The sequence below is a fragment of the Globicephala melas genome, chromosome 19 (genome assembly GCF_963455315.2).
Source record: "Globicephala melas chromosome 19, mGloMel1.2, whole genome shotgun sequence".
NCBI lineage: Eukaryota > Metazoa > Chordata > Mammalia > Artiodactyla > Delphinidae > Globicephala > Globicephala melas.
The window spans coordinates 59,197,192-59,209,304 of record NC_083332.1 but is presented as its reverse complement, the minus strand read 5'-3'; the positions used below and the strand labels follow the sequence as shown (position 1 = coordinate 59,209,304).

The 12,113-nt window shown below is 59.8% G+C and overlaps 1 protein-coding gene across 4 annotated transcripts in view; it reads right to left on the bottom strand.

Moving 5' to 3' along the window:
- The window catches only part of GSE1 (Gse1 coiled-coil protein), a 418,195-nt gene that overhangs the window by 239,897 nt on the left and 166,185 nt on the right, over positions 1-12,113 (bottom strand). The window contains exon 1 of one of the 4 annotated variants that reach the window (XM_060289863.1): positions 11,255-11,382. The exons of the other annotated variants lie outside the window; for them this stretch is intronic. Coding sequence (XP_060145846.1) covers positions 11,255-11,336 — 82 coding nt within the window. The 5' untranslated portion in view covers positions 11,337-11,382. Of the gene's footprint in view, positions 1-11,254; positions 11,383-12,113 lie in introns of those variants that run through there. 4 annotated transcript variants of the gene reach the window in all.

Here is a 12,113-nt window from a genome sequence, read left to right as displayed (position 1 = left end):
GCACACCCACGTGGGCAGCTCCGTGTGTGTACAGGTTGGGAACTGTGTGTGTACGTGTGTGCGCGCACACACGCCTGTATCCATGAACGGAGCTCCGTGTGCCCACAGCAGGCCCGCGAGGCTACGGTGAAGCGCCCAGGGGCTGCCCCAAGCTGGAGGGTGCCGGAGTATGTCCCTGCTCCCAGATAAGCCTACGGGAAGGAGGACGCCTTCTAGAATTTCCCCTCTTATTCAGAAGCACTTTGACCTGCTCCGCCCCCATGCCCACTCCGTCCTTCCAAGTCACCCAGAGTCCAGGGGTGGGGTCCCCGGCCCGGGTGCCAGCTGAGGGCCCCCCAGCAGGTCCCCCACGTGCCCCGGCCTCTGTCATCGGGAAATCAAGGGGCTGTCTGTCTACCCTGGGGTCCCTCCGGGCTGTGAGACTGGGAGGGATCTTACTTAGTTACCCACACTGCAGAGACGGGGGGCTGAGCGTCCGGAAGATCCTGGGGTCACTGTGTGTCCTCTCGGACACAAGTGCTCACAGCGGGGGCCTCGTGGGTGACTAGCCTTGGGGAGGAAACTCTGCCCCGAGGGTCCGGGACCACCAAGGTTCCGGCCCCCATCCCACTGGCAGCCAGGGCTTGTGGGTAAAGGAAGAGCCCAGAATGGAGAGATAAAGCCAGACTCGGAGGGACCGGGGAGGGAGCAACAGGCCGGGGAGATAAGCCATCGGAGCCGCTGGGGTCCCCGGCCGCGCAGGAGCGTGTGGCCGGGAGATAACCACGTTCCAGGGGGTGGCCAGCCGGGGCCCAGGATCGCGTGACTAATGCCCAGTGGACGAGTCCACCACCCGCAGGAGTGGGGGCTCTGCGGAAGTCCAGGGGCCCGGGAGAGCAGGGCTGGCTGAGAGCCTGCACTGCTGTCATGTATTCCTGACATGACACCCCCGTGAGCGGGCAGGGGAGCCCCAGGGGGGCCCACGGAGCCGGCCCCCTGGTCAGCACGGTGATCCCAGGCTGCTGTCAGGAGAGGCACCTGACCCGGAGAGGTACCCACCTCCAGCTCATCCTTGGCGACACTTTCTCTAAGAACGAACACACCGGCTTCAGGTTTACCCCACAGCCTCTTGGGATGGTGAGCACAGCAAGCTCTCCCAGACCTGGCCAGTGTTCTGAGTTACCCTGAGATGTGGTCACCATCCCAAGGGCCGGACAGAGCTGCTGGCCTCAGTTCTGCATGAGTGGGAGCTGCCAGGGTCTGACTGCCTGGTTCAATTTCTGGCTGTCTAACTGCCATGCCTCAGTTTCCTCATCTGTAAATGGGGCTAACAGTGCCTACCTCTCAGGGGATGCCGTGAATACAAAACTGCACCTAGTCAGAGCACTATACATGTTTATGAAATAAAATTAAATTCAGAGCATGACCTAGCAGATTCCACTGCAAGGTATACAACTGACCCTTGAACAACACGGGTTTCAATGGCGCGGGTCCATTTATACGCTTATTTTTTTCAATAGTAGATATGACAGTACTACAGGATCCATGGTTGGTTGAATCTGAGGAGGTGGAGAAACCGTCGGTGCAGAGGGCCGAGGGCATCAATCCTCCTATAAGACGATTTTCAACTGCTCGAAGGGTTGGCTCCCCTAAGCCCTGCATTTTTCAAGGGTCAACTGTATACCCCAAAGAACTGAAAACAAGTGTTCCGAGTCAAGCTTGTACAGGAACGTCCACAGCAGCGTTCATCACAACGGCCAAAATGTGGGGACAGCCCAGGTGTCCGTCAGCAGAAGAACGAGTACATAAAATGTGGCCCATCCGGGCAGTGGAATATTATTCAGCCACGAAAAGGGATGAACTCCTGACACAGCTACAACATCATGGACCTTGGAAACACGCTCAGTGAGAGAAGCCAGGCACAAAAGACCACACGTCGTATGATTCCACGTATACGAAACGTCCAGAAGAAGCAACTCCATAGAGGCGGAAAGCAGGTTAGTGGTTGCCAGGGGCTGGGGGGCAGGGGGAGCGAGAATAACTAATTGGTACGGGGGTTCCTTTGGGAGCGATGAACTGGAAAGAGGTGGTGGCCGTATAACATTGTGCATGGACTAAATGCCACGGAGTTATTCACTTTAAAATGGCTAGTTTTACGTTACGTGAATTCTACCTCAATACAAAAATTTTAAATTAACATGCGTTGCCACGACTTTACCGGGCGGGCTCCCACAGCCACCTGGAAATTCACAGGTCCCCAGATAAAATGCAAAGACTGGGAAAAGGCATGCCTCCCACCTGGGCAGGAGGAGCAGTGGAGGGGCTGGTGTGCAGGCTGGATGACAGATCAGGGGCTGCTGACTCAGACCCCCAGTGCGTGTTAACTGGATCCAATTCGATCTGGGGCCACACCAAATGAGGCCAATTTGTTAACCACGTTTACGTCAGGACTTCAAACCACTACTGTCTACTGCAGAGCACAGACCAAACGTCTGACATTCAACACTAAACCCGACCATGGTTGGGGGCCGGGAGGTGGGGGCACCTGGGCAACAGAGAGGGGACTCCCCACCTCACTTTCCCCCACCTCTGTCTTGCTTGTGACCTTGACCAGCGGCTCCCCAGGCTTCAGTTTCCTCATGTGCAGAAACAAGGCCCTGATTCCGGGGCTCAGGGAGGAGATGGGGGAAGCTTCAACATCCCCCCAATTCAGATGAGGCCCAGAAGCAGCACCCCTCCCCACTGGAATAGCCTCCCTCTGTCTCCAAGAAGACCTCAACGGTCCTCCTTTGCATCTTGGAATCCTTCCAGTCACAGCTCTGTCTCTCCTCCTCCAGGAAGCCCTCCCAGACTTCCTCAGCTGCATGCCCTTAACCCTTGGGGTGCCCAGCTGGACTTTAAGATCCCTGAGGACAAGGTGTCTACCTCTGACCTCCTGCTGTCATTCAGGGAGATGGTGACCGTCCACGTTAGAATTTCCTGGCCAGTCCTGCGGTCCTTATAATCCACCAGAATGTTCTGGGAATGACAAGGTTTTGACCTCCCAAGGCCAAATACCTGATGTCCTATCTTTGGATTTGGAAAATACACCCCTTTGCCACCAAGCTTGGCACCCAGTAGGCGTGGACTGGGCAGGAAGGCCAGCAGGCCAGGCACCCTCTCAATGGCCATGCCCTGGACCTGCAAAGGGTCTTATCTCCTGGGAGCCAGAGCAGGAGGGTGACTGCAGTGACCCGCTTCCCTCGCCTACTGGCCGGGCTGGGGGTCAGGGAGCAGAGAGAACACACACCCAGGTGGCAGGACTCCAGGACCCTCACGGCCCCGCTGGTGGTCTCCTAGCCCATCAGGGAGCGGGGTCCAGGCCTGGTAGCCTGAGCTGGCACCCGCAGGGAGGGGGCGGCAGGAAATGCATCCCCCTACCCCGGAACGGGGCTGCTGGCTCTGTTTTGGTGAGACCTCAATTGATCCATGAGGACCGGAGGCCTGGGGGCCTGAGCAGCTGCTCAGCATGGGGGCGGGGAAGGACACCGACACTTAGAAGTACCTACTATGTGCCCGTCAAGTGAGCACCCACCAGGAGAACCCATCGTCTCTTCAGGAGCAAGCCGGGGGTAATAATCAATTCATCAATGAGAGAAAAGTGAAGAAACTCTTAGCTTTCTTATTTTGCTGATCTGTCCATTCATTCATTTGACACGTATTAATACATTGAGGGCCTACTATATGCCAGGCACTGATCTAGGTGCTGGGGAGACTGAGAGAAACAAGAACAGATGGAAAGTCTTGTCCTCTTGGAGCTGCCCGGCCAGTGAGGACAGCAGACGATGATCAAAGAAAGCCAGTGAAAAACACACGAGGTAGTGACGCATGCCCAGGACAGCCTAAGGACGGGGATGTGACATGGCAGGAGGTTGACGTTTTAGAAGAGAGGGACAGGGCGCTCTCAGAGAGTGTGACTTCGCCCACAGATCTGAGGCAAGAGAGGGAGAGCCCTTGGCTATCTGAGGAAGAGCCAGCAGCAGGGCCAAGGCCTGGGGGGGTGTACTTGGGATGTGCAAAGGGTACATGCCCCGCTGCGCGACACGGAGGGCTAGGAGGCTTGTCCAGGTTTGCAGCCAGTAGGTGCCCGAGCTGGGATCTGAACCCGGATATTTAAAATCTCCAGCTGCCTCTCTGGCTGTTTGCACCTACTGGGGAGGGTCCAATTCTGCTACCTCCACCACTGGTTTAGCAGGACTTCTCCCTGAGCGGAGGGGAGGGGAGGGGACGGGAGGGGAGGAGAGGGTGCAATGGGACGGAGAAATGATGGCAGAATGGCGCTAGGGTAGCCGGATGGCCAGGGACCAAAGGGACCATCTTCCATCCCCAAGTTGACTGTCCCGTGCGCCCAGAGACCCAGGGTGTGCACAAGCCTGCAGGGTGCAAATGTTCACCCGGGCCTCAGTCTCCTGGTCTCTAAGATGGGTTAATAAATGGTCCTGGCTTATGAGAACGTGAGGAGGAGTCAAAGAGTGAATTGGTATAAAGCATGGCGAGCAGGGCCGCCCTGTTCAATACATGCTCAACACACGTGAGTTGTTGCTCCTGTAAGGGCAGAGGACTGGGTCTCTCTGGCCATTCGGGGGGCATCAGGGAGCCTGGGCGGCCTTCCCACGGCTCACTGCCTGAAATGGGCTTCCCAGCTTCCATCCTCCAGACCCAGGCTAGGCTTCCTGGCTGCTCCCTGGGAGGCCCGAACGGTCGGTGGCCGCGTGGAGGGCACCAAGTCCGCGGGCTGTGGAAGGGGCCAGTGGGGCCTGAATGTCATGGAATCTGGGAAGGGAGTTTGGAGACTTGGCCCTTCCTCAGGTGCCCAGAGCCCCCCATGGAGGAAGGGGGGGCCATGTCAGGCCAGCGTGGGTATGCCCCTGCCCCCCCGGCCCCCCGCTGGCCTCCCTCCGAGCTCCCTGCCACTAGACCACATGTTTTTCCAAGCCTCCCGGGGCACAGATGACCAGGCTGATAAACCCCTTTCCCGGGGACAGGGCTGTCTGCAGAAGGCCCGAGATAAGGCTGAGCAGCAGTGCCGAGCCTGCGGTTTCCCTGCAGCGGGGCGGGGGGGCCCGCATGGACAAAGGGGCCGGGACAGCAGGGGGCCCACGCCTCCAGGGCTCACCCTGTGCCAAGCCTGGTGCCAGCCACCCCTGGGGGACAAGGTGAACCCCAGCCTCCTGCCTGCCACGACCTCCAGGGGTCAGAGGAAAGATCAAAGCTGGTACTTTCTACGCAGGGCACGTGGAGTGAGCAAGCTGCTGCCACTTTCTACACGCCGTCCCGGCTCGAGGTGCTTTTCACCATTAGCTCATTTAATCTGCCCACAACCCTACAATGTAGTCTATCACCTCTACTTTTCAGATGAGGAAACGAAGGCACAGAGAGGTTAGGTAACTTGCCCAAGGTCACACAGCTAGGAAAGGTTTCAGTTGGTGTCTCTCTTCCCAGGTTCTGTTTGGCCAGCAGCCCACAGTGAGCCCTGGAGTTTAGACGTCATATCTTGGCAAGGAGGGCTAGGACGCAGAGGAGAGAACGAGGTGGGGGGCAGGGAGACACGGTACCCACAAAGTTCTGATGTTACACAGATGCCCGTGGAGAAGGGGATGCACGGGACACTCAGACACGCAGACATCACTCTGACCTCTGAGGGACAGACACAGCTTCTTGCAACCCCCCAACCTCCACACCATGTTCAGCCCACGATGGGTGCCCTGTCACCCACAATCATTCACACATGTCACCCCCACCAACATTCCAGGCTTCTGATCAAAGGTGACCAGGATTCCAGAACCGAAAATCAAAATATGGTAGGTGCAGGGCTTCCCTGGTGGCACAGTGGTTGAGAATCCGCCTGCCAATGCAGGAGACATGGGTTCGATCCCTGGTCCGGGAAGATCCCACATGCCGCGGAGCAACTAAGCCCGTGTGCCACAACTACTGAGACTGTGCCCTAGAGCCTTTGAACCACAGCTACTGAAGCCTGTGAACCTAGAACCTGCGCTCCGCATCAACAGAAGCCACCGCAATGAGAACCCGCGCACAGCAACGAAGACCCAACGCAGCCATAAATAAATTAATGAATTTTTAAAAATATATATGGTAGGTGCAGATGGGAGGGAGGCCCTAGGCCACTGCACAACTCTACCCAAAGGCCCCCTGAGATTGTGCAGTGCACAGCCTGCACAACGGCAGAAGCAGTTTGGAAATCCAGCGGGACCTGCAGCCCTGGTGATGGTGGCCGTGCAGACCAACCTGTGTGGCCTTGGACACCTCTAAAGCCCCAGAACAGAGGGGGGCGGCTCCGCCCACCAAAACCCCCTCCTCGCTCTCCTGCACTCCCCTCCCTGGCGCCCCCAGCCCTCCACTCACACCCTGTGCCGCGGGGGCACCTGTGGCTAGGCAGGGCCTGGCGCTGAGGGTGAGGGAAGGCGCAGACATCCGCTGCCCCTCCCCCACTTCTGGGCTCCCCTCCAGCTCCTGGCTCCTGCCCTGACAGCCCGCCTCCCAAAGCTCTGAGAACAGAGCCAGGCTGTGTTCACGTGCCCCCGCTGGGACCACACGGCAGGCAGGAGGGCAGGCGGGCAGGGGAGCACAACCACCACCCCACACCGCCAGGCCACAGGCTCTGTCTGTGCCCAAACCTGCCATTAGGGAGACGTGAGGCGGCCAGACCAGCCCACCCAGCTCTGAACTCACCCCAGACCAGCCCCTGGGGACAGGGGTGGGGCCTCAACAGCCCGGCCTTCCCCACACTAGAGAAGATGAACAACCTTGGTTATCCCCATTTCACGGATGGGGAAACTGAGCCTCAGACAGGGTGCACAGATCGGCCTGCGGGGTCTGGTTCCTAAGAATGTGCAGTTAGCCGTCTCCCCGGGCTCTGCTTCCTGCGGGGAGCCGGGGAGAAGCTGGGGACAGGCTGGAGCCCTGCCTGGGGGCCAGAGGGGCTTAGGGGGCAGGGGTTCGGGTCCAAAGAGATGGGAGGGAGGCCCACGCAGAGTGTGTAGGTTGGTTCCTGGTGGGAATTCCTGCTTTGCCTGGGGCTGGTCCCACGCCCCACGTATGCCTGGGGTGAGCATCCCTCGGCTCTCAGTTTCCCTATCTGTAAAGTGGGGCCAATGACTTGAGAACGGGCATTCATGGTGCTTGACGAATGCTCCTTCCCATGCTGCACCCTGCTGGGTGAGGGGGATAGAGGGCCAGAGGCTGGGATGCTGGTGGGGGGAGGGTGGCTGGAAGCCGCCCTGAGGGCGGCATTTTCCTGTGATTTCTGAACATTCCAGACAAGGGGGCTGTGTCTCACCTTGGCTGGCTGCCTCCCGCCCCAGGTCTGGTGAGGGTCAAATGCGAACTTCCCTGACCCAGTCAGGGTCCTGAGATTCCTGCCTTTCTCCCCACCTAGAGGAAGTGGGTTGTGGTAGGGTAGGGGGGGAGGAGTGACACTGGGATTCAAATGCTCCCAGACAAGGAAAACAGAATGATGATTGGGACAGTGAAAATCAGGGTGCTGACAGCTCGTGCTGCCTGAGCTGAGCTGTCCCGAGGGCCTCAGGTCCTGACCCACTCCATCCTCACAGCCCTGGTTCATGTCGGGAAATAGCCCAGAGAAGTTAGGCAGCTTGTCCAGGACACACAGCATTGAGTAGCAGTAAGGGGATTTGAGCCCAGGACAGCCAGGTCCAGAGCCCCACTTTTCACACCACACCTGGGGAGCGAGGGGTGCCAGGAATGGCTTCTTAGCCCCCATAAGGGAGGGCGTGGTACCACTGTCACCGGTGAAGGGACAGGGAGGCTGGCCCTTGTCCACTCATCTGTCCCCACCCACAGAGGACAAGAGTCTTCTTCTGGCCTTGGGGCAGCAGTGGGTGGCCCAGGACGAGGGGGTTAGGGTCCCAAAAGCTAGCCTCAGGGGCCCTCTCCTCCACAGCCCCCCTTGAACCAGCAGGTCAGACTCATGTCACGTCCACGCCCCTCACAGCTTCCAGGGACAGCAGACCTGGCCAGTCACCAAAGCCACTGTCTGCACACTAATTCCCTCAGCCTGAAGCCACAGGGGCCACGTCGCCCGCTGGGCCTGCCGGGCGCACGCACACATGCACACCGACACGCACATAAAACCACACACGCCCACAAACTCAGACCCACACACACCAACACACACAGACACATGTACTCACAGAGACACAGAGAGACAGACAGACACACACACACACGCACACACACAGAGCCCCCAGAGAGAGGGGGCAAGGAGCCGCTGATCCGAAAGCCCCTTGACCTGTCTGTACTGATGGTGCCCAAAGGGAGGGAGGGAGGAAGGCCTGGTGCGCAGCCAGGGCCTGTGGCTTAGGGAGGAGGTGCAGAGAGTGTGCGGCCCTGCCACGGCAATGCGCAACCACGGGGGACCGTGGGGCCAAAAGCACAGTCATACTAGCCCTGGGCTAGCTGCTGCCAGTCGGCCGGGGTCTCCAGGCCTGCCTGGGATGAGAGGAGACCCAACATTCATTCACTATTCATTCAGCCAAACATCCATGCACCCATCCACCTACCCATCCATCTATCCAACCATCCATCCTCCACTGTCCATCCATCCACCCATCCACCCATCCTCCGCTATCCATACACCTATCCACCCATCCATCCACCCACCCATCCATCCATCCATCCTTCTAGAAATGTTACTGAGCACCTACTGTGTGTAGACCCTCTTCCAGGGTCAATCAGTACATCTGAGGCCCTGTCTGGCACTAGTTTGGTGCTGGAAGGACGGAGGCAAAGACAGCTCACTTCCCAGAAACAAGGACAGCGTGACTGAACGTTTGCTATGCACGTAGCCTCATTTAGCCTCACGGTGACCCTACGTGATAGCTGCTGCCAGCACTCCCACTTTACAGATGAGTAAGCTGAGGCTCCACTAGAAAGCAGCAACACAAGAGCCCATGCTTTGCATCTTTTCCCTCCCTCCTTTCCCCTTCCCTTTTTTGTCTGTTTTATCTGACAGGAAAGAGAACCAAAGAAGGCAACACGCAAATGGCCAACAATCATGGTAGAAGCCAGGCAACTGTATGTCCTGGTTTGCCCAGGACAGTCCTGGCTTTCAGCTAATGTTCCCACATAATAAGTTAATAGTGCCACCTGTGTTCTCCCACGCCCCCTGGTTTAGACCTCAGTGAAGTGAAGTGAGCTCCCTTCCCACTCTGGGGCTGAGGAAACGATGTAATACTGGGAGAGAGGGGGAAAGGGAGGGTCTGAGGAGGAGCAATCACTGAAGGCTTCCTGCAAGAGGCGGGGCTGAGCCGCATCTACAGGAAGGGACACACTACCCACCAAGACCCCACGCCCATGGCCCAGGCCAAGGCTCAGCTTCAGTCCTCTGTTTAAAGAGGGTCTGGGGGATCCCAGGAAGCGCAGACACTGGGTACCGGGCGGTGTCGGGGACAGGGCCTGCAGTTGCCTGGGGCAAATGTGGCCTGTCTGGCTGCCAAGGGTGTGAGGAAGGGGCTGGAGTCCGGACTGTGCCTTCGTGATGGGAACAAAGGCAATGACGGCCCCTGGCTGCCCTCCTAGCACCCACGAGGCAGGCTGGGCCCGGGCCTGCTCTTGGGCTCCCAGTGCCCCCCCCCCCCCCGGAGGACAAGGTGCTCCGTCTCCCATCACCACAGGTGCCTCATTGCCTGGCACCTGCCTCTCCTGGCAGGACTGGGGCTACCCAGTCCTGAAAAGCCACAGCCCACTGTCCTCCCAGCCAAAGCCCCACAGTGACTCTGGAGAACCTTCTGGACTTCTCAAAGCTTAGGAAACATTTTCCTAAATGGGGTTGGCCTTCCTGTAATTGAGGATACCTCTTATCCTGCGTGGTGGGGCAGGATGCAAACTCTGTGCCACACTTTCATGCCAGTTCTGCCACTCAACTGACTGGTCTGGGGACCATCAGCCGGTCACCTGAACCTCCGTGCCTGGGTCTTCTCATCTGGAACATGGTGGAAGAAGGGCGCCCGCACACAGGGTGTGGTGAGGGTTCAGGGAACTGTCTGCCAAGGGTGGCAAAGAGCCTTAGTATATAGTAGATGCTCACTGAATGCCAGCTGCTACAGTCCCTCTTGTTGCACAGATGGGGCACACAGAGGAGGAGGGACCTGGAATCTGAGACACGGAAGGAAGATTGTCCCGTCTGACCTCTGCGCCTCTACAACCTCTCCAATGGGTTGGTGATTCCTGCTCACATACGATCGAGGACGGAGAGCTCACTACCTCACAGCCAACCGCCCTGTGGATGGGCAGGGGAGCGTGCTCCCCTCGCCAGTGTGTTCCTTCGTAATCAGATTAAATCCAAGGCAGGGAGTGGAGGGTCAGGACTAGAGTCCACGCCTCCCACCTCCCAGCCCAGAGCCCTGCATGCTGTCCTAGGGGCCAAGAAGCTGGCTGTGATGGGAGGAGGGGGAGCCCTCGCACCCCACCTGGTATGGAACGGGGAGCTCTGGGGCTTCAGCGTCACCTGTGCCGAGCACACCTACGTTCCTCCCAGCACCTCCTCGGAGGCTGTCCCTTGGCCTCCTCCACCAGCTCCCGAGCTCCCAGATCCGCCCGGCTCCTCTCCCAGCCCTTCTGCCCTTTTCCTCCCACTTCCGGCGCAGGAGGGGGTTTGGCAGGTGGGTCACCTGGGTTCTAGACCCTGCTCTGTCCCGGCGGGCTGGGCAGCCCCCAGCAGCGATGCTCCCTCCTCCGAGCCTCAGGTTCCCCTCTGTAGGAAGGGATGGCAGGATTCAGTGACCTCTGTGAGCCACCTGGCTCTGGGCTTCACCTCCAGCGGCTGGGAGGACAGCAGGCTCACCTGTGCGCACCCCCAGGTGCCCAGCGCCAGGCCCCGCGCCAGCCTGAGCCCCGTGACGGCACAGACGGCGGTGGGGGCAGCGGGGACATGCCCGGGGGCGCCCAGGGCTGCGGTACTTGCTGTCATGCCTCAGCGCTCTGCTGCGCCCCCTTGCCATCCAACGCTTGCCCTTGGGCCCCGGCTCAGACTGAGGCCATTATGCCAGCCCCCGGGGACATTCCATCTGTCCCCTGGGCCGTGCTGCGTTCCACACATGCGCCTCGGTGCCCTTGCAGCCAGGACGTGCTCCCCTCACCGAGTCCCTGCTCAGCATCTGCTCCCCCATCTCTGCCTCTGCCCTGTGAGTCTGGGCACCGTCCCAGGACCCCCCTTCCCCCCCCCCGCCCCCGCCATGGGGCCATCCCAGGGACTCACCCGGCAGGGGCACTGGCCACTTGGGGCTCTTCTGGTCCACGAGAACTGACAGTCCCAGCCCCTGGCCCCCTGGCCTGGCCATCTCGGAGCAGCTCCCTTCGGCCCGGGGTGGGGGGGGGAGGGGGCGGAGCAGCAAGGCGGGGGGAGGGGCAGAGAAAGCCTCTCTCCCAGGTCTGCAGACCAGCTCCGGGAGCACACTCCCGAGAAGTCAGCTGAGAGACGGAGCGCGTGCAAGCCAGGGCTGCCCGGCGAGCCCCAGCACAACCACGCGGCCGCCCTCCCCCCGCCCCCCAGCCTTCCCCCCCTTCCCCCCCTCCCGGCCTGGCACACGCCCCGCCAGCTGTAGACAGGAGCCGCGCTCCGGAGGGTGGCGGCCACTTCCTGCCTTCCCTGCACTGTTCTCGTCCCGCAGGACCCAGGGGGCCCAAGGGATTTATTGCACATGGGAGACCTATGCCCTGGGCAGCAGAGGAGCCTCCGGATCCCAAAGGGGGTCACACCCCCCACCAAGGTCACCCTTGCTGAGTCACACCATCGTTCAACAGTCTGTACTGGGCACCTACTACGTGCCGGGTGCCGGGCCTCTAACCGTGTGCCAAGTCCCCATGGCTGCCGTGATGCGCTCCAGGCAGCAGGAGCCACCCCCATGGGGGGCATTCCTGCAGAGAAAGGGCCAAGGACGGCTCAGCTCAGGCTGGAGGAAGGGCACAGGGGAGCTGGGGGTGTGGGCGGCGCCCACCGTGGGCCGCGGTCTCTGGCGACCTACAGAGAAGTTCCCGTGGGAGACTTGTGGGAGAAGGAAGGAAGGATGGAGGGGGGAAGGGGAGGAGCCTGTTGTCATCAGGGTTTGTCCTCTCCC